This window comes from Pongo abelii, chromosome 10 (genome assembly GCF_028885655.2).
Source record: "Pongo abelii isolate AG06213 chromosome 10, NHGRI_mPonAbe1-v2.0_pri, whole genome shotgun sequence".
Classification (NCBI taxonomy): domain Eukaryota; kingdom Metazoa; phylum Chordata; class Mammalia; order Primates; family Hominidae; genus Pongo; species Pongo abelii.
The window spans coordinates 97,787,155-97,809,471 of record NC_071995.2 but is presented as its reverse complement, the minus strand read 5'-3'; the positions used below and the strand labels follow the sequence as shown (position 1 = coordinate 97,809,471).

The 22,317-nt window shown below is 37.1% G+C and overlaps 1 protein-coding gene across 5 annotated transcripts in view; it reads left to right on the top strand.

The window, feature by feature from the left end:
- ANKS1B (ankyrin repeat and sterile alpha motif domain containing 1B) overlaps nucleotides 1-22,317 on the top strand; it is a 1,278,065-nt gene that overhangs the window by 760,800 nt on the left and 494,948 nt on the right. For all 5 annotated transcript variants that reach the window (XM_024256170.3, XM_024256168.3, XM_024256167.3 and 2 more), the window contains exons 13-14: nucleotides 872-1,461; nucleotides 3,331-3,403. In XM_024256170.3, coding sequence (XP_024111938.1) covers nucleotides 872-1,461; nucleotides 3,331-3,403 — 663 coding nt within the window. The remainder of the gene's footprint in view (nucleotides 1-871; nucleotides 1,462-3,330; nucleotides 3,404-22,317) is intronic.

Genomic DNA, 22,317 nt, shown 5'->3' with positions numbered 1-22,317 from the left:
TAAAAGACAAATTAAGTTGCAAAAAGCATGATGTATTTTAAATCTCAGAGAAAATGTGTGTTTTATCTTAGAAAAAAATCCAAAGGAATAAAAATGATCATTCATCATCGGTTTCTTTTCTGCATTACATCTTCAAAGTTCTGAAGAAATTAGAAAATAGCTAATGCTATTTCAGTGAAGAAAGAAAAAGCTACCTTTGTGTTCATAGCTCAACATTAATTTCTTGTATTAGAGTCTCTCTTTTTCTGATATTGCGTTGTTTGCCTATGTTAAGTCTGAACAAATTTTTTTTGTCTAAATTATGTAATCTGCATAGAATCATTTTTAATTTATATTTAAGGTAATATGATCAGGATTATTAAACTTAAATTACTTTTAATAATACCTTTTTTCAAAATTTGGTTTTTGAATTTATTTGTTGGGAGGAGGGCAGAGGGTTGTCATTATATGTGAGCTTGACTTACCTGCCTAGTGTCCTACTGCATGATTATTCATTTACTGTGAGAGTTTAGATGTGTGTGTTCTACTTTAAGAAAACCCAGTTTTATTCATTGACTATAAAACATACACCCTGGGTTCAAGGGAGAAGTGAATGAAGTCACTCAATTAATACACAATTCATACTTTTGAAATGAACTCTAAGGTATATCAGAAAGAATGATTCACACATGCACACACACACACACACACACTCATACATTCATTCTATACATGGCACTGTGGGGTCAGGGGTATTTCATAAAGTGAAGGTATTGCTATGTAGCAGTAAATGAAATGCTTGGATAGCCCACGTGTTCATAAGGGCACTGCTATTATATCGTGGCTTTCAGAACCCTTTATAAACCCTGCTATCCCTTCCTTCCTTTTGCAGATGACCTCTCCCGACAGGATGACAGTGATCCCCCAAAAGAATATGATCCTGGGCAATTTGCAGGCCTGCTCCATGGATCCTCTCCAGCCTGTGAGTCCCCTGAAAATCCATTTCATCTCTATGGGAAAAGAGAACAATGTGAAAAAGGACAAGATGAAGTCAGTTTGGCAAACAGTCCTTTGCCTTTCAAGCAGTCTCCAATAGAAAATAACTCAGAACCTTTGGTAAAGAAAATTAAACCCAAAGTGGTCAGTAGAACAATTTTTCACAAAAAAAGCAACCAACTCGAAAACCATACCATTGTTGGCACAAGATCAACCAGGAGTGGATCTCGGAATGGGGACCAGTGGGTTATGAACACAGGGGGATTTGTGGAGAGAGCCTGCACTCTGGGGAGAATAAGGTCATTGCCTAAAGCCTTGATCGACATGCATTTATCAAAAAATGTCTCTAAATCTGATTCTGATCTCATTGCCTATCCTTCCAATGAGAAAACATCAAGAGTTAACTGGAGTGAATCTTCCACTGCTGAACACAGTTCTAAACGGAATTCTGAAAGAACACCATCCTTCACATCGGAATGGGAAGAAGTAAGCTTTGTTCTTCTTGCTGTTCATCCTATAAGGCTTTGCAGTTGAGGGAGGTTTGGGGGAAGAATTTTCAGCTTTTTAGCTCTTTCAAAAGCAAGAAAAAAAAAAAGCATACAGCTCCAACTGGAATGAAATGGTTCTGTGGGTAATGCATGGTAATTTCACAGCAAGTATAAAAACAAACACAGTTCCACACATGTGGGTTAATCTATTGTTTCCATAGAAATTGATATCAAGCAGAAGTAATAACTAGCTATGAGGTACAAGAGAGTATTCACATCTCGTCCTACCAAGCACTGCAGCTGACAAATCGAGAAAAAGCTTGGTATTTTGCTCTGTGTTGTTTTGCTACTTGCCAAACTCTTTGTTAGCTTGTCTCCCTTCTTTAAAGTATCTTATATTTTCAGAAGAGCTCCTTAGAATCTTCATAGTAAATAAAGTGTCCTAGCTCTTCTCCAGCCACCATACAATAAACACACATCATTTGATATTTCCCTTTTGCAGCTATCAGGGAAATAAAGAAAAAAATGTTTGAGGTTCAAATATCACCAATTTAAGTTCTACTTAAGGATTAAGTCTTTAATTTCATACAGTCTCTCTTGGCATTTCATTCTAACACATCACATATTGTCTCTGAAAAGACTGTACCAGTTGGATTAGGTTTAGAAGCACGATAGATCATCATAGTATTTGGAGAACTAGAAATGGATATGGTCTGATAATGATATTCTGAACTGAGCTGTTTGGGAAAATCACTTAATATCTCTGCATCTGTTTCAGGGTGAACAAACTGGGACATTTAAGTAATGCCCATTGTCGTTTCTGAAACCTGCTATCTTATTCAGGTTGCTAACATCAAGAGAGTCATTAAGCCATATATTGCTATAGCTTAGACAGTCATATTCTTCCTTTAAATTCCATACTAGTAGATGGTTAGTTTTTCAAGTATAGCCATTTCTTATATTTATTAATTTAGTGAATAACATCTGAAATCCTTTTGTAGAGGTAAGATTAATTAACATTTAACTTAGATCTTATAATTAAGTTGTTTTTATGCCTAGATGCTGGTGATTGGATGCCAGTAATCAGCTTGTGGCTGGTCAAACCATTTGGTTAGAACTTGGCTCCAGGCCGGGCACGGTGGCTCATGCCTGTAATCCCAGTACTTTGGGGCGCCGAGGCGGGTGGATCACTTGAGGCCAGGAGTTTAGAAACATCCTGGCCAACATGGCAAAATCCCATCTCTACTAACAACACAAAAATTAGCCAGGTGTGGTGGCACAGGCCTGTAATCCCAGCTACTTGGGAGGCTGAGGCACGAGACTCGTTTGGACCTGGGTGGCAGAGGTTGCAGTGAGCTGAGATGGTGCCACTGTACTGTAGCCTAGGCAACACAGCGAGATTCTGTCAAAACAAAAAACAAAAAACTTTGCTCCTGTGGCCATGCTCTCCACACCCTGAAACCTGCTCCTTTACCAGTCAGATGGGATGCATGTTCTTAGGCAGAAGAAGAAGGAAGCCAGAGAGCAAAGACTTTGTCACATGAATTTATCTACAGTCCTTCTGAGTTTGAAGAATACACAGTTCCTAAACGACCAATCTATCTAAGTACAAAGTTTATTTCAAGAAACACAAAGAAAGGGCAAGCTAATTTTGAAAGTTTAAGAAAGGGGAACATACTTTACATTTTAATAAAACAATCCAAAAGATGTTTGCTTCCCTTTAAATATTTCACTATGTGTCTCTTAACTGTGGAACACTGTGGTAATAACATCAAAAATATTTGCTCCCTTCATTTGAAACTTATTTTAAAATACAGTGTTAAAAGTGAATGTAACAATCCATCTAAATGGTTTTTGTTTCTTACAGATTGACAAAATAATGAGTTCCATAGATGTTGGAATCAACAACGAACTTAAAGAGATGAATGGTGAGACCACAAGTAAGGAAACCTTCCTCTACATTATAATGAATAAATGTGCTTAAGGAGTAGTGAGAAAATGATAGGAATCTTTAGATAATTGCATTTCTTTCATTATAACAATAACTACAAATTATTTCCTTCCACTCTCAGATCTAACAACAATGACATATAAGCAACATCAGTTATAAGAATATTGACTTAGCAAATTGAAAGGATTTTTCCCATGTGCTATTTTACTATGCCAGTGAAGTTTCTTTTTTTTTTTTAAGAATTTTTTAATAATACTTTTAATTTAAATATATTTCAAACTCTCTGTTGGTTGTAAGTCTTTTTTTTATTATTATACTTTAAGTGCTAGGGTGCATGTGCACAATGTGCAGGTTTGTTACATAGGTATACATGTACCATGTTGGTTTGCTGCACCCATCAACTCATCATTTACATTAGGTATTTCTCCTAATGCTATCCCTCCCCCAGCTCCCCACCCCACAAGAGGCCCCTGCATGTGATGTTCCCTGCCCTGTGTCCGTGTGTTCTCATTGTTCACTTATGAGTGAGAACATGTGGTGTTTGGTTTTCTGTCCTTGTGACAGTTTGCTGAGAGTGATGGTTTCCTGCTTCATCCATGTCCCTGCAAAGGACATGAACTCATCCTTTTTAATGGCTGTATAGTATTCCATGGTGTATATATGCCACATTTTCTTAATCCAGTCTATCACTGGTGGACATTTGGGTTGGTTCCAAGTCTTTGCTATTGTGAATAGTGCCACAATAAACATACGTGTGAATGTGTCTTCATAGTAACATGATTTATAATCCTTTAGGTATATACCCAGTAATGGGATGGCTGGGTCAAATGGTATTTCTAGTTCTAGATCCTTGAGGAATCACCACGCTGTCTTCCACAATGGTTGAACTAATTTACGCTCCCACAAACAGTGTAAAAGCATTCCTATTTCTCCACATCCTCTCCAGTATCTGTTGTTTCCTGACTTTTAATGATTGCTATTCTAACTGGCGTGAGATGGTATCTCATTGTGGTTTTGATTTGCATTTCTCTGATGCCCAGTGATGATGAGCATTTTTTCATGTGTCTGTTGGCTGGATAGATGTCTTCTTTTGAGAAGTGTCTGTTCATAACCTTTGCCCACTTTTTTATGGGGTTATTTGTTTTTTTCTTGTAAATTTGTGTAAGTTCTTTGTGGATTTTGGATATTAGCCCTTTGTCAGATAGGTAGATTGCAAAAATTTTCCCCCATTCTGTAGGTTGCCTTTTCTTTTGCTGTGTGGAATCTCTTTAGTTTAATTAGATCCCATTTGTCTATTCTGGCTTTTGTTGCCATTGCTTTTGGTGTTTCAGTCATGAAGCCTTTGCCCATGCCTATGTCCTGAATAGTATTGCCTAGGTTTTCTTCTAGTGTTTTTATGGTGTTAGGTCTTACATTAAAGTCATTAAGCCATCTTGAGTTAATTTTTGTATATGGTGTGAGGAAGGGATCCAGTTTCAGCTTTCTACATATGGCTAGCCAGTTTTCCCAGCACCATTTATTAAATCCTTTCCCCATTGCTTGTTTTTGTCAGGTTTGTTGAAGATCAGATGGTTGTAGATGTGTGTTGTTATATCTGAGGCCTCTGTTCTGTTCCATTGGTCTGTATATCTGTTTTGGTACCAGAACCATGCTGTTTTGGTTACTGTAGCCTTGTAGTATAATTTGAAGTCAGATAGTGTGATGCCTCCTGGTTTGTTCTTTTTGCTTAGGGTTGTCTTGGCTCCGCAGGCTCTTTTTTGGTTCCATATGAATTGTAAAGTAGTTTTTTCCAATTCTGTGAAGAAAGTCAGTGGCAACTTGATGGGGATAGCATTGAATCTATAAATTACCTTGGGCAGTGTGGCCATTTTCACGATATTGACTCTTCTTATCCATGAGCATGGAATGTTCTTCCATTTGTTTGTGTCCTCTTTTATTTCATTGAGCAGTGGTTTGTAGTTCTGGTTAAAGAGGTCCTTCACATCCCTTGTAAATTAGATTCCTAGGTATTTTATTCTCTTTGTAGTAATTGTGAATGGGAGATCACTCATGGTTTGACTTTCTGTTTGTCTATTATTGGTGTGTAGGAATGCTTGTGATTTTTGCACATTGATTTTGTATCCTGAGATTCTGCTGAAGTTGCTTATCAACCTAAGGAGATTTTGGACTAAAATGATTGGGTTTTCTAAATATACAATCATATTGTCTGCAAACAGAGACAATTTGACTTCCTCTTTTCCTAATTGATTTATTTCATTCTCTTGCCTGATTGATCTGGCCAGAACTTCCAACACTATTTGGAATAGGAGTGGTGAGAGAGGGCATCCCTGTCTTGTGCCGGTTTTCAAAGGGAATGCTTCCAGTTTTTGCCCATTCAGTATGATATTGGCTGTGGGTTTGTCATAAATAGCTCTTATTATTTTGAGATACATTCCATCAATACCTAGTTTATTGAGAGTTTTTAGCATGAAGGGCTGTTGAATTTTGTTGAAGGTCTTTTCTGTATCTACTGAGATAATCATGTCCTTTTTGTTGTTGGTTCTGTTTATATGATGGATTACATTTATTGATTTGCATATGTTGAACCAACCTGGCATCCCAGGGATGAAGCCAACCTGATCGTGGTGGATAAGCTTCTTGATGTGCTGTTGGATTCAGTTTGCTAGTATTTTATTGAGGATTTTCACATCGATGTTCATCAAGGATATTGGCATAAGATTCTCTTTTGTTGTTGTGTCTCTGCCAGGCTTTGGTATCAGGATGATGCTGGCCTCATAAAATGAGTTAGGGAGGATTTCCTCTTTTTCTATTGATTGGAAAAGTTTCAGAAGGAATGGTACCAGTTCCTCTTTGTACCTCTGGTAGAACTCGGCTGTGAATTTGTCTGGTCCTGGACTTTTTTTAGTTGGTAGGCTATTTATTATTGCCTCAATTTCAGAACCTGTTATTGAACTTTTCAGAGATTCAGCTTCTTCCTGGTTTAGTCTTGGGAGGGTGTTTGTGTCCAGGAATTTACCCATTTCTTCTAGATTTTCTACTTTATTTGTGTAGAGGTGTTTATAGTATTCTCTGATGGTAGTTTGTATTTCTGTGGGATTGGTGGCGATATCCCCTTTATCATTTTTTATTGCATCTATTTGATTCTTCTCTCTTTTCTACTTTATTAGTCTTGCTAGTGGTCTATCAATTTTGTTGATCTTTTCAAAAAACCAGCTCCTGGATTCATTGATTTTTTGAAGGGTTTTTTGTGTCTCTATCTCCTTCAATTCTGCTCTGATCTTAATTATTTCTTATCTTCTGCTAGCTTTTGAATTTGTTTGCTCTTGTTTCTCTAGTTCTTTTAATTGTGATGTTAGGGAGTCAATTTTAGATCTTTCCTGCTTTCTCTTGTGGGCATTTAGTGCTATAAGTTTCCCTCTACACACTGCTTTAAATGTATCCCAGAGATTCTGGTACAACGTGTCTTTGTTCTCATTGGTTTCAAAGAACATCTTTATTTCTGCCTTCATTTTGTTATTTACCCAGTAGTCATTCAGGAGCAGGTTGTTCAGTTTCCATGTAGTTGTGCAGTTTTGAGTGAATTTCTTAATCCTGAGTTCTAATTTGATTGCACTGTGGTCTTAGAGACAGATTGTTATGATTTCTGCTCTTTTACATTTGCTGAGGAGTGTTTTACTTCTAACTATGTGGTCAATTTTAGAATAAGTGGAATGTGGTGCTGAGAAGATTTGGGGTATGGAGTTCTGTAGATGTCTATTATGTCCGCTTGGTCTGGAGCTGAGTTCAAGTCCTGGATATCCTTGTTAACTTTCTCTTTTATTTATCTGTCTAATATTGGCAGTGGGGTGTTAAAGTCTATCATTATGATTGTGTGGGAGTCTATGTCTCTTTGTCGGTCTCTAAGGACTTGCTTTATGAATCTGGTTACTCCTGTATTGGGTGCATATATATTTAGGATAGTTAGCTCTTCTTGTTGAATTGATCCCTTTACCATTATGTAGTGGCCTTCTTTGTCTCTTTTGATCTTGTTGGTTTAAAGTCTGTTTTATCAGAGACTAGGATTGCAATCCCTGCTTTTTTTTTGTTTTCCATTTGCTTGGTAGATCTTCCTCCATCCCATTATTTTGAGCCTATGTGTGTCTCTGCATGTGAGATGGGTCTCCTGAATACAGCACACTGATGGGTCTTGGCTCTTTATCCAATTTGCCAGTCTGTGTCTTTTAATAGGGGCATTTAGCCCATTTACATTTAAGGTTAATATTGTTATCTTTGAATTTGACCCTATCATTATTATGTTTGCTGGTTATTTTGCCTGTTAATTGCACAGTTTCCTCATAGTGTTGATGGTCTTTACAATTTGGCGTGTTTTTGGAGTGGCTGGTACTGGTTGTTCCTTTCCATGTTTAGTGCTTCCTTCAGGAGCTCTTGTAAGGTAGGCCTGGTGGTGACAAAATCTCTCAGCATTTGCTTGTCTGTAAAGGATTTTATTTCTCCTTCATTTATGAAGCATAATTTGGCTGGATATGAGATTCTGGGTTGAAAATTCTTTTCTTTAAGAATGTTGAATATTGGCCCCCACTCTCTTCTTCCTTGTAATGTTTCTGCCAAGAGATCCACTGTTAGTCTAATGGGCTTCCCTTTGTGGGTAACCCAACCTTTCTCTCTGGCTGCCTTTAACATTTTTTCCTTCATTTCAACCTTGTTGAATCTGACGATTATGTGTCTTGGGGTTGCTCTTCTCGAGGAGTATCTTTGTGGTGTTCTCTGTATTTCCTGAATTTGAATGTTGGCCTGCCTTGCTAGATTAGGGAAGTTCTCCTAGATAATATCCTGAAGAGTGTTTTCTAACTTGGTTCCATTCTCCCTGTCACTTTCCAGTATACCAATCAAACATATATTTGGTCTTTTCACATAGTCTCATATTTCTTGGAGGCTTTGTTCATTTCTTTTCACTCTTTTTTCTCTAATCTTGTCTTCTTGCTTTATTTCATTAATTTGATCTTTGATCACTGATATCCTTTCTTCCACTTGATCAAATCAGCTATTGATGCTTGTGCATGCATCATGAAGTTCTTGTGCTTTGGTTTTCAGTTCCATCAGGTCATTTAAAGTCTTCTGTACACCATTTATTCTAGTTAGCCATTCGTCTAACCTTTTTTCAAGGTTTTTAGCTTCCTTGAGATGGGTTAGAACATGCTCCTTTAGCTCAGAGGAGTTTGTTATTACCAACCTTCTGAAGGATACTTCTGTCAACTCATCAAACTCATTCTCTGTCCAGTTTTGTTCCCTTGCTGGCGAGGAGCTGCAATCCTTTGGAAGAGAGGAGGCATTCTGGTTTTTGGAGTTTTCAGCTTTTCTGCTGTGGTTTCTCCCAATTTTTGTGGTTTTATCTACCTTTGGTCTTTGATGTTGGTGACCTATACAGATGGGGTTTTGGTATGGATGTCCTTTTTGTTGCTGTAGATGCTATTCCTTTCTGTTTGTTAGTTTTCCTTCTAATAGTCAAGCCCCTCAGCTGCAAGTCTGCTGGAGTTTGCTGGAGGCCCACTCCAGACCCTGTTTGCCTGGGTGTCACTAGCGGAGGCTGCAGAACAGCAAATATTGCTGCCTGATCCTTCCTCTGGAAGCTTTGTCCCAGAGGAGCACCTACCTCTTTGAGGTGTCTGTTGGCCCCTACTGGGAGGTGTCTCCCAGTCAGGCTACACAGGGGTCAGGGACCTGCTTGAGGAGGCAGTCTGTCTGTTCTTGGAGCTCAAACGCTGTGCTGAGAGAACCACTGCTCTCTTCAGAGCTGTCAGACAGGGACATTAGAGTCTGCAGAAACTGTCTGCTGCCTTTTGTTCTGCTGTGCCCTTCCCCCAGAGGTGGAATCTAGAGAGGCAGTAGGCCTTGCTGAGCTGCGGTGGACTCCACCCAGTTGGAGCTTCCCAGCTGCTTTGTTCACACTGTGAGCTACTCAAGCCTCAACAATGACGGATGCCCCTCCCCCCGTCAAGCTGCAGCATTGCGTGTTGATCTCAGACTGCTGCACTAGCAGTGAGCAAGGCTCCGTGGGTGTGGGATCCGCCAAGCAAGGCAAGGGAAGGTATCTCCTGGTCTGCCAGTTGCTAAGACTGTGGGAAAAGTGCAGTATTTGATCAGGAGTGTACCATTTCTCCAGGTACAGTCTGTCACAGCTTCCCTTGGCTAGGAAGGGGAAATCCCCCAACCCCTTGCACTTCCTGGGTGAGGCAACACCCCGCCTTGCTTCAGCTCACCATCTGTGGGCTGCACCCACTGTCCAACCAGTCTCAATGAGATGAACCAGGTACCTCAGTTGGAAATGCAGAAATCACCCATCTTCTGCATCGATCTCACTGGGAACTGCAGGCCAGAGCTCTTCTTATTCAGCCATCTTGGACACCAGTGAAATTTTTCTATGCACTAGGCATGTGCCTGTAGTCCCAGGTACTTGGGAGGCTGAGGCCAGAGGATTGCTAGAGCCTAGGTGTTTGAGACCAGCCTTGGCAAGATAGTGAGACCCTGTCTTCAAATATGTATATATTTAGACACACATGCACACACATGAGGGTTCCACTTTATGTAGAGCTCAGTATGAAGCACTTCAAAGCATTAAAGAATCTGATGACTTAATACACTAATATTTCTTATTCAGTGAAACATTCACCTGACGAAAGTGATTAACAACTTCTGCTAAGTTGGGGGATCCAATTTGGCAAGAACTCTGTGTTAATCATCTTTATGTATCCCATAATACTTAGCAGACTATTTCACAAATAGTTGGTTTTGCAATCACTGTTTTATATATTACTCTTACTAAGTATTATTTTCTTCCCTACAACTAAAGTTCAGAGCCAAAGTGGAAGGCCATATCAGATCCAAATCTATTCATTTTTCTTGTTTGAGTTTTGTAGCCAATACAGAGATATTTGCATTACTTCAGTATTGACACCAAATGTATGTGGAGCCCCCAGACACACACACACACACACACACACACACGCATATATATACGTATATATGTATATAGCTGGGCCTGTACAGCTGGGTATAATGACTATTTTAGTGTAAGGCAGGCACAGTTGAAAAGTATGTGAATTTTGTGACAAACACACAGGAACACACCCCAAACAAAAAAGCCTGGTAATTCATTTTGATATTCTCAGTTGACATATTTGAAAAGTTACAAAAGAGCCCCAAATCTTACCATCCTTGCAATTTTCTTCTTTTTTAACTTTTATTTTATGTTCAGGGATACAAGTATGTTTGTTGCGTAGGTAAACTTGTATCATGGAGGTTTGTTGTCCAGATTATTTCATTACCCAAGTATTAAGCCTAGTACCCATTATTTTTCCTGACTCTCTCCCTCCTCCCACCCTCCATCCTCCAAAAGACATCAGTGTGTGTTGTTCCCCTCTGTGTGTCCGTGTGTTCTCGTCATTTAGCTCCCACTTATAAGTGAGAACATGCAGAATTTGGTTTTCTGTTCCTGTGTTAGTTTGCTAAGGATAATGGTCTCCAGCTCCATCCATGTCCCTGCAAAGGATATAATCTCGTTCTTTTTAATGGGCAAAGCTGGAAGCATTATCCTTGAAAATCAGCACAAGACAAGCATGCCCTCCTTATTCCTATTCAACATGGTATCAGAAGTTCTGGCCAGTGCAATCAGGCAAGAGAAAGAAATAAAGGGCATCTGCTATGGTTTGGCTGTGTTCCCACCCAAATCTCATCTTGAATTGTAATCCTGATATGTCAAGGGAGGGATCTAGTGGGAGGTGATTGAATCATGCGGGTGGTTCCCGGCATGCTGTTTTCGTGATAGTGGGTGAGTTCTCACGAGACCTGATGGTCTTAAAGTGTGGCAATTCCCCCTTTACTGTGTCTCTCTCCTGCTGCCATGTAAAATGTGCCTTGCTTCCCCTTTGCCTTCCGCCATGATTGTAAGTTTCCTGAGGCCTCCTCAGCCATGAGAAACTGTGAGTCAGTTAAACCTCTTTTCTTTATAAATAACCCAGTCTCAGGTAGTATCTTTACAGCAGTGTGAAAAACGGACGAATACAGCATCCAAATAGGAAGAGAGGAAGTCAAACTATCCCTATTTGCAGATGGCATGATCCTATATCTAGAAAACCCAATAGTATTATCCTTGCAGTTTTGTACTGAAGCAAAACTGAATGAACTACCTGCATCATTACAACTGCTAACATTAGGGAATTTTTCTCAAAATGTGATCTACAAATCACCTGCATCAAAATCACTTCCGGCACTGGTGAAAAATGAAGATTCCTTGTCTCCATGCTACTAAATCAGTATTTCTGGAGGCAGAGCTCAACAAATATGCCTTTTAAACAAGCAATCCAAGTGACTCTTAAGACCAGGAAAGTTGGAGAATGATTGTTTTATGGTGGATTGGCCTGGGTGGCTAAGAAGTAACATTGCAATCACTAAAAAGAATATGCAGGTCTAAGTGACACCCTGGTAGGAGTACCTTGCTTGTTTCTCTTATGTTGGAACAAGTGAGAAGTTATTCTAACTCGGCTGGGCCCCGTGTTAATTAAGTGATAATTTTTAAAAAGGTCAAGCAATACTTTTTTTCTGAAATACAGGTTTGCATTAGATTTTAAAACTGAAAAATTCAGAAACAATTCTCAAAATTTCATACATATGTTTAGTGACCCAAGTATGATATTAGCTCCAAGACAGACTATGTAGCCAGTTCTCTCACATAGAAATGCTGACAAACACTGAGGAGTTTGCCAAAACCCAACGAACCAGCCTAGCAACATATGTTGCCACATAATTCTTTCAGGCCTGCTTACAGAATGATTTCAGGGATATTGTAAGAATACAGATCTTTGATTGATGTGAAGGTGAGAATTTCTTTTCTTATCAACTTTACTTATTCTATCTTTATTCAAAGATAGAGTGGCTGCCCAGTGTGATAGTAAGTTCCTCAGTACTGAGGATATTCAAGCTAGGCGTGCTTCTATGCTGGAATGGGGTTTCATGCATGAAGTCCCCAGCTAGACTTAGGTAATACTGGACATTAATGTTCTAAAATTCTTCAAACACATAGTGCCATTGAACCATAAAAATATGATAAACATGATTATTAAAAGTAAAAATAAATGTTAAAAGTGCCACTTGGACAAAGCTGCCTCTAATTATTTTTTCTTAATTCTCTTTCTACCTATCATATTGCCATCCTACCTACTGCCTTTATTTGTCATTTTTCTACAGTGGTAGTTAAAATGAAAGTGGAGACTCAGTCCCCAGAGAATCATTGTTATTAACAGAGGCTGGCTCTGTGTGTGCCTCAAGTTTTACCTCTTCATCACACACTACTTATGTGCTAAGTGATTGACCATAGCATGTACCATTCCACTTGGCCATTAGGCTAGTTGTGAATTACAGTTTTGCTGAGTTGCAGTTTTTTCCCTCTCAAGGCTAGGTTTAATTAGAGGTATGATAAACAACCCTGTGAAAATGGCATTCCACAAGTAATATTTTGGGTACTGAGTGTGGTTGGAAAATCACATGGTAAAAAAAAAAAAAAAAAAAAGACAGACATGAATTCAAATCTTGGCTCTGTTATTTACCAGCTGCTTGATCTTAGGCGACTTACTCAGTTTCCCCATTGACAGAAATGAGAATACTAATAGAGGATGATTGTAGAGACGCACGATGGCATATACATAAAAGTCTAACATATGTAGATATGTATTAAATTTTAGCTCTCACCTTGTCCTATTGTGATGCAGACATTGTGTTTGCTGCTGTGGTCATACCAAGATAAATACACATAAGCCCTGTCTTTAAGAATCTTAGAATGTCAGCTGATCTTACAATCTTAATGTTAAATTCACTGTATTCCCAGGAATTGTTGTGGTGTGTCTGTTGGAATACAGGTCATAATAAATGCACCAGTCAGTTGGTACCAGAGAAGAGCAGTTACTAAAAGAGAGCATAAAATTCCAGAGTACCCTGGCAAAGAAAGAAGAAAAGTCTAATACACATTGATTTAAGTGGTCTAAGTTACTTTGATGAAATCTGATCATACTGTTTTTGCTTGACAGTTGGGAAGGGACAGGCAATGAAATTAATGGGAGGTAAATTTAAAATGAGCAAGAGGAAACACCGTTTTACATAGTTTGTGTTGTCTATCTGCATAATTTTGCTTTGGAAGGATACTGAGTCAAGTGCTATGCCTGGCTTTAACAGAGCTGTGTAGTTTTTTGAACATTTATGTCTGTTGCTTAAGACCTCTTAGACAATTGGGAGAATAAAATCTTAAGCAATAGAGATGAAGGATCAAAGGTCAGCATTACATTTGGATGCTCTTGCCTATTTTATCTCAGCATTTTTGTTTGCTGTCCCCACCCCTACACATTTCTAATGTCAGATATTTTATAAACAAAATATTTATTGGATCAGGAAAAGATTTGGAGGTCTCTCATCTTTATTCCTATAAATATGAACCCACTCGAAGTTTGAGCAGTCTCTATGGGTCATCAACTAGTTTTACTAATAGAAATCAGTTTCCTCTTTTTCCTCCCACCCCAATTTTCTCAGCAATTATATAGTAGTTTGAAACTTATCCAGCAACATCAACTGTCCAGGACTAAGACAGAAATAAGAGTAAATATAATTTCCTGAATTTGTTTGAGGTCAGTCCTTTTGATTCTCAGAACTTATTAATTCATAAGTTTTACAAACAACACTTCTATTTTCCCACTTGAAACCAGACTCAAATGCCAAACAAATCAGTATTGGTGTAGGATTCAATTATATTCAATGCCTCATATTGTGTAGAACACCCTGTTCTTCGGCAAAGCTGGATATGTGGTGTGATAATATATTCTACATCATCATGCACTCTCAGGTTTGCATTTTTAGAATCCTTTCAGATAACAGGTTTTGAAGTTAGATGAACCTGGTCTCAAGTCCCAGCTTTGCAATTTCTGACCTCCCTGACGTCAGCTTCCTCACCTAGAAACTCAGATTTTTAATAAACAGCCTATAAGACTATAGCAAGATTAAATTATACACTGTACTACTACAGTTTAGGTATCCCTTATCTGAAATGCTTGTGACCAGAAGTGTTTCAGATTTCAATTATTTTTGGATTTGGAATGTTTGCATATATATAATGAAATGTCTTGGAGTTGAGACCCAAATCTAAACATGAAATTCATTTGTTATTTATATACACCTTCTATATGAAGCATGAATGTAATTTTATACAATATTTTTAATAATTTTGTGCACAAAACAAAATTTTGACTGTGTTTTGACTGTGACTTGTCAAAATACAGTCAAAATTTTCTACTTGTGGTGTTATGTAGGTGTTCAAAAAATTAGATTTGGTAGCATTTTGGATTTCACATTTGCAGGTTGGGAATGCTCAAATTTATAGCCTGAAACATAACTGGTAATTCATAAATATAATTTTCTTGCCTTTTTATCAGAGTATGCATGGCTTCTCTTTCTCATTAGAGTGCATGCTCCACAGAAAGATGCTTGGGAAACCTTGCTTATCTTTTGATCACTGAGGATTGTAGTTAAGGTATAATTACTCATATTCTAAGTTGCTTTCATGTGGAATCTTTTCTGAAGTTTTATTTCATTGTCACTGTAATCATAAGAAAGTGCTTTCAAGTTAGGAAATTTACCACCTTCACTGGAACTACTTCAAATACTCACACTTTTCTAAGAATCAGGTTGAATATCTTCTTGATAGGATGGAGGATCACTTAAGTAAAGTGGAGGCAGTAATTGGCTCCACGGGACATGCTTGTCATTACACAAGAGCAAACATGCAGAGTAATCAAGCGCTCAGGCTTCACAATACAGGGGTGACAGATAATCTTATAAACACACTCCTATTTCTAAACCAGTTTTAATAATCTAATGTTACATTGAACAGACTGCAAGATATATGGACTATATTAGATTAATCTCAAGTGCATTCGTATAAAAATAGTTAAGTAGTTAAAATGTATTTTTAAGGCTGGCATTTTCTTCTTATACTTAAGGTTAAATTGTATTCATTTGTCAATATATAAATGCCATCTAGATTTTAATTATAAGTGAAAGTTATTAAAATTAATTCCTAAGGAATTTTATTATAGAGTACATTGTCTATATTGGATAGATAAAGCATAGTTCTTAGACAATTTGCTGGAAAATACATAGCTCTGAAATCAGTGGCTAACACTCATCCTACAGCCCTGCTTTCTAAGCTTTTGCTTCTATTCTTCCTGAGATCTGAGGGGCAGGTCACAGTTCAGAGTCCCTCACAGCAGCAGAGACCCACCCATAGAGAGTTTCTAGGACTTTAGGAACTCACTAAGGCAGAGTAAATGCTCTCTGGCTTCCTGATCCAAGCTCCTCTTTCCCTGGGTCTGCAGGAACAGGGAGAGCTCATATGTCCCTTTCTCCTAAAAGAGCCTCTTTCTAAGTAGAGGAGAGCAAACATCTTCACAGCCCTGGAAACTGCTCCTGCCTAATGTCTGGGTTGCTTCCAAGCCCCTCATGTTTGCTTATGTAGCTCTGGGTCTGCATCAGGAGGTACTTTGTCACCAATGCATCTGATAGCTATCCTCCTAAGTGGCAATATCACCCGCCAAACTCTAGGGAAACATTTGTTTTTAAAATGTATTTACAATCTCCTTATTACAGAACTAAAAAAAAAAAGGATGCTAAAATGTACTCCATTCTTAACTGTGTATCAGATGATGTGCAGTTTACTACTGTCAACACTTTTTGTATTCAATTCTCAAAACAACTCACTCAGTGAAGTATTATTATGCCCATTTTATAGATGAGGAAGAGCTCAGAAAAATAAGTAGCTTGTTGACTTCTCAGCTGCTTCAAACCCTGATTTTTCTTTTCTTGAAGTCCATACTCCTTTCAATAAAATATGCTGCTGACATAGAATAACAGAAGCTAGTCCATTTCTTCTTTCTGTTAGGTCGAATCATACAGACATGCACTAAAGAGAGCCATCTGAGGGAGTGTAAGTAGAGAACCAGCCTTCCTCTTAGCAAAGCATAACTACCAGCATGGAAGGCTTTAGCTAACACCCCACAGCCCTCCCAAAACACAGGCCACATAGTCATGTATGTAAATGAGTCACAGCCCTGAACATATCCTGTATCCCAAAAGTGAAGGCACAAACTCTAATGACGACCTAGGTTTCACTTATTTTCAGAGGAGAAATTTTCCTTGCCTCCAGTCATATTCTTTGTTCCATGAACTGTTACATTTCACATAAAAGCTTCTCTGAAATGCTTTGCAACAGGCATATTATATTTTTGATTTTGATTTCTTTGTACAGTACTATTTTTAATAGAAGCCACTGGAGAAGGTGGGTAGTGGAATACGTTAGCACACAAGCACACTCTTTTATCTACATCAAGAGAGGATTTATTTTCATTATTATTTTATATAACATTTTACTGACTTTTTTTCAGATAGATTAAATCTAAGGAATCACTTAATAATAGGATACCCATGTAAAAATGTGAATTTCAGTAATCGTTAGGCTAGCATGGGCTAACTAATCTTTATCAAGAGATCTTGTTTAATCAAACGATTGTGTTCTTAGCACCACAGACGCTAAAATGTATTTAGCACCATACATTCTAACTAGTGTTTAAAACCAAAAATAACATGCATAATATAAATTTTGATCTTTCAAATACCGCTGAGATTCTCTAGTATTCTAAAATTAGAGATAATGTTCATATGTGACATTTGGTTTCCCTTAAGTGTAAAATAGTTGAGTAGTATTCTGTGGTCTAATATTTGCTTATGACGTATCAATGGTTTAAAAATTGTACAGTTTTCAATTCAACAAAATATCTAACCCTCTAGAAGAGGCCTAGAGAGATGAGCAAGTGAAATCGCCCATTAGTAGTAGAACATTTTTCATGTCTCTGATATATGATCAACCAACATCAACTAACATCTGCTAACATACTTCCCATGATGATAAGCTCACTGCTTCCAGAGATAATATATTCTATCACTGAGACACTCAAGTTGTTGAAAACTTATTTTGTTGAGTCAGAAGTATGTCACCTAGGTTTGAATCTCACTATATCAATTATTGGCAGTGTCACCTTGTGCAAATCATTTCATCAGTCTGAATTTCACTTCTTCATATGAAAAACAGCTATAATAAATAATATCTACTTTCTTCAATATTATTGGGAGGCTCTAATTAATAAGGAAGTAGTTAACTACATTCCTAGTACATAGCAGATCTTAACAGATGACTTTTTTTTTTCTTGGACTTCTCTTTTCTTTTCCATCTATTATTTTCTTAAAAGAAAAATTTTTCCAAACTATGGATAATGATTTCTTATTTCCGGTATATATAAGTGTCTTAAGGATAGGAATGATGCTTACTTGATAGAATATACCCCTTGCACATTCACAATAAAGCTAGAAAACACTTGCAGATGTCTTCTTTGTAGACACTTAAAAAATACTAATTGTATGGCTTCCATATAATTGTTAGTGCATTTTATAAAATCTACCATTAGTGACCTCATACCGGCAACAGAAGAAGAAGTAAAAGTAATTGGAAGTAATCTGTAAGATAAATAGTAGATTTTTATAAGTCATAGCTCATCATAAAGATGGTTTTTAGATACAAATTTATTTTCCCAAAATATAATGAAGAATTAAGTGACCAGTGTAGGGCACTTACCCGTGAGAAAAACTTTGTATCTGTTATTGGTTGATTCTATGGTCTTCTGTTCTAATAGCAAAGGAATTGTCATCTACTAGTGTTTTTGATACTCAAGTGTAAACTTCCAGGGAGTTAGGAAATTAAATATTTTATAATTAAATATCACATATAGGAATATATCCTAAGGAAGCAATTGAACAAGAGCAAAAAATGCACATATAACGATATTCATTTCAGCATTGTTTATGGTTGTTTAAAAAATAGAATCAAATCAAATGACCATTAATAGAAAATTTTAAAAAGAAATTACACTAATTCCTGATGATAAAATGTTAAACATCTAATTTAAAATGACATTGTATCTATATATATTACCATAGAAATATAGCCATAATTTGTTACTAAATGAAAGAAGCAGATAATAAAGTAAGATATTAGCCCATTTTTGAATACACATACATGCAAAAAAAATCTGAAAGGACATATGCAAAAAGTTTAACAGTGGATATCTCTGAGTAAGATTATCAGTGGTTTTTATTTTCTGTTCTCTCTTTTTCTAAATTTTCTAAGCTTTTAACAGTGAGTATACATTAATTTTATTTTCATTGTCTAAATTATTTAATAAAGAAGTATATCCAAATTTAGTAAACAAATATAATGGTAAGCAAATAAAATATTTATATGTACATATATGTACATATATACATTCATAGGTGAAGCATAAAATTTTATACCTATAAAATTTCATTAAGGTAAAATTTCCTAAGTGAATACTGTTTGTGAATATATGATTACATCTTTTTATCAGTTTTGAGTCAAAATAGTTGTGTTTCAGTGGTTTCAGAAAAGGGAGTCATTAGACTTGTTTTTATTTTTATTTTTAATGAACCCCTGGTCAAAATAATATGTTCTGTTGTTTATGTTCTTGTTGTATGTATATCCTAGTGACTTTCTAGTCTTCGTCTATGTGCACATTCAATTTTTATGTATTAATAATTTTATGGATAAAAGTTTTGCAGTCTTCACTTTCACATACCATTTTACCAAATTCTATTTTGCTTCCTTTCTTCTTACTCCTTTTTTTTACCCTTCTTGTAAATGTTCAATGTTAGTGTGGTGTATATGCTTCCACTCATTTCTCCAATTTCATTCAATCACATACAGATAGAAGATAAATAAATCAATACAGATAGATAGATAGATAGATTGACAGATATTGTTTGTATTTTAAGAACATGAAATCATGCCATATACATTTCTCTGACACTCATTGTTCTCATTTAACAATAAATCATAGCTTTACCTTACTTTACTTTAGTAAAGTAAATAACTTATGAAAGAAAATTGCATTCGTGAACTTCATTCTCAAAGAGGAAAAGAGCTCAGAGATCTGATTGCTACTCCTCCGTCTGCACCAACTTACTGTATGACTTAAAAAAAACAACCCCTTACAATAACCCTCAATTTCCTCATTTGAAAATGAAGCAGTAGGGCTAGATCTTTTCCAGCTCTATAATTCCATGGCTCATACTTTCATCTTTTGTTTTATGAGTTATGCTTTGGTAGAATGTCCTCCTTTAAAGCTTTTCACATCTCAATTTTGTAAAGACAAATGACCAATAAATCTCAAGTATTTCAATGAGATTCTTCTAGGGATGTTGCCAGATCATCATTTTACAATGATGTTTTTTAAATATATTAAATATATTAATATAACAAATACATAATATAAGTGATATGTGTCTGTAAGATAGATAAGTTCTTTATTATAAGCAAAAGTGACTTTCATCTAAGTGTCTCAACTCTCTTAATAAACCTTACACTGATTTGTAGGAGACTTACATGACTAGCTGCAATTATGTGCTCGTTAGTGATACAAATGGTAAGAAAAGAAGAGTTTCTGTTGTTATACTTAGCTTGCTTCTTGGCTCCACTAAGCATTTTATAAGAATTTATGTGACAAACAAGTAGTTAGCCTTTTGATAGTATATACTTTTCATGAGGTTGCAGATCCTGGCCAGATGCTCACAATTGCCCATTTCTTGCCCACTGACTTGGCTTGATCAAGATTTAATCAGACATCTCTCCTCCCCACAGGCTCCTGACATTTGGCTTGCCCCAAACCTGAGCAAACACTAAAATGTAAACATCCCACTGTGTTAGGCTGTTCTTGCCTTACTATAAAGAAATACCTGAGACTGGGTGATTTATAAAGAAAAGAGGTTTAATTGGCTCACGGTTCTGCAGGCTTTACAGGAAGCATGTTCCTGGCATCTGCTTGCGTTCTAGGGAAGCCTCAGAAAGCTTACAATCATGGTAGAGGGTGTCAGAGCAGGAGCAGGCACTTCGTATGGCAAATGTAGGAGCAAGCGAGAGAGAGGGGAGGTGCCAAACACTTTTAAGCAACTAGATTTTGTGAGAACTCATTCACTGTCATGAGAAAAGCACCAAGGGGATGATGGTAAACCGTTCATGAGAAATCCACTCCCATGATCCAGTAACCTCCCACCAGGCCCCACCTCCAACACTGAGGATTACAATTCGATGTGAAATTGAACAATACACTAGGGAACAAAAACACTAGCTATATCACCCTACCTTAACAGTTCATTCTAAATTAGCTGATCACAGCAACATTTCTGTTATATCATCCCCACCATGATGTCTGCTCAGCTCCGCCCTGTCACTCAATTTTACCTCTAAGTTTCTGCTAGTTCTGTTTAGCCGTCCCTGTAAAAGAAAAACCTTTTTGATTGATTTTTGAGTTGCTTGAAAATCCTAAGGGAGGAACATTCTCCAGGTTGATGTAGTTTTTTTACATCTCACTGTGTCTAAGTCTGGATTTGTTTTATTGACAGTACAAAAAGTTCTTAGGCTTCCTTTGGTTCACCTTCTAACTTCTCACGCAATTACCCTTTCCCTTTTAGTATTAATCATACCACAAAGGACATTTCCACAGTTTTATCTCTCAAAGATGATAGTCACTGGTTTTCTCTGCTGTAGCCATCATTTAGAAAAATGAATACATGTTTGTTCGTGTGACATGTGTATTATATTCCTATGACAATCAGAACTGTAGATGTGATATAATTATATATGTAAGATATATACCCTAGACAATATACACATTGATTGTTGTATCAACTTCTGATATAATTCTGTATCAAACAAGAATGTCCATAGAAAATTCCACTATTATCTCTCTGGATCACACCAAATGTGCACAATCATAAAACATAAGTGAAACACCAGGGCTCATTTTAACACAAACAAATGTTGTATCATACCAAATACCTATCATCTACTGTTACTGACACATGAAATGGTTGTGATAGTGATGTCAAACTTTTATTATAAGAATAAAAGAAAGAAAACAGGACTCTATTACCCTGTGCACTTACAGCAGAAATTTCTTCTCTGGAAGCTACTCAAGAGATTAAATAGATCATTTGCACCTGGTATATACTATTGTTAGTTCTTTCAATGGACTAAATGCTCATGTTCCTTAGAGTGGACTCTGTATGTTTATACTCTGCCTATCTTCAAAACAGATTTGAGGAGGCTTATAAAAAAAAGATATAATTACAGTAAAATAAAAATCCATTGAAACAGTAGTAAAAGGTATGAATTAGATAGTATAAAAGGAAAAATGTAAAAAGGAGAACAAAGAAAATAATCTGTGTATTAGGGTTCTCTAGAGGGACAGAACTAATAGGATGGAAGGGGAGTTTATTAAGGAATATTGACTCACATGATCACAAGGTGAAGTCCCACAATATGCCATCTGCAAGCTGAGAAGCGAGGAAGCCAGTCCAAGTCCCAAAATCTCAAAAGTATGGAAGCCGACAGTGCAGCCTTCAGTCTGTGGCTGAAGGCCCAAGAGCCCCTGGCAAATCACTGGTGTAACTCCAAGAGTCCAAAGCTGAAGAACCTGGAGTCTGTTGTTTCAGGGCAGGAAGCATTCAGCACAGGAGACAGATGAAGGCCGGAAGACTCAGCAAGTCTGCCCGTTCCACTTTATTCTGCCTGCTTTTTTGTAGCCACGCTGGCAGCTGATTAGATCGTGCCCACCCAGATTAAGGGTGATCTGCCTCTCCCAGTCTGCTGACTCAAATGTTACTCTTCTTTGGCAACACCCTCATGGAGACACCCAGAAACAATACTTTGCATCCTTCAGTCCAATCAAATTGACATTCAGTATT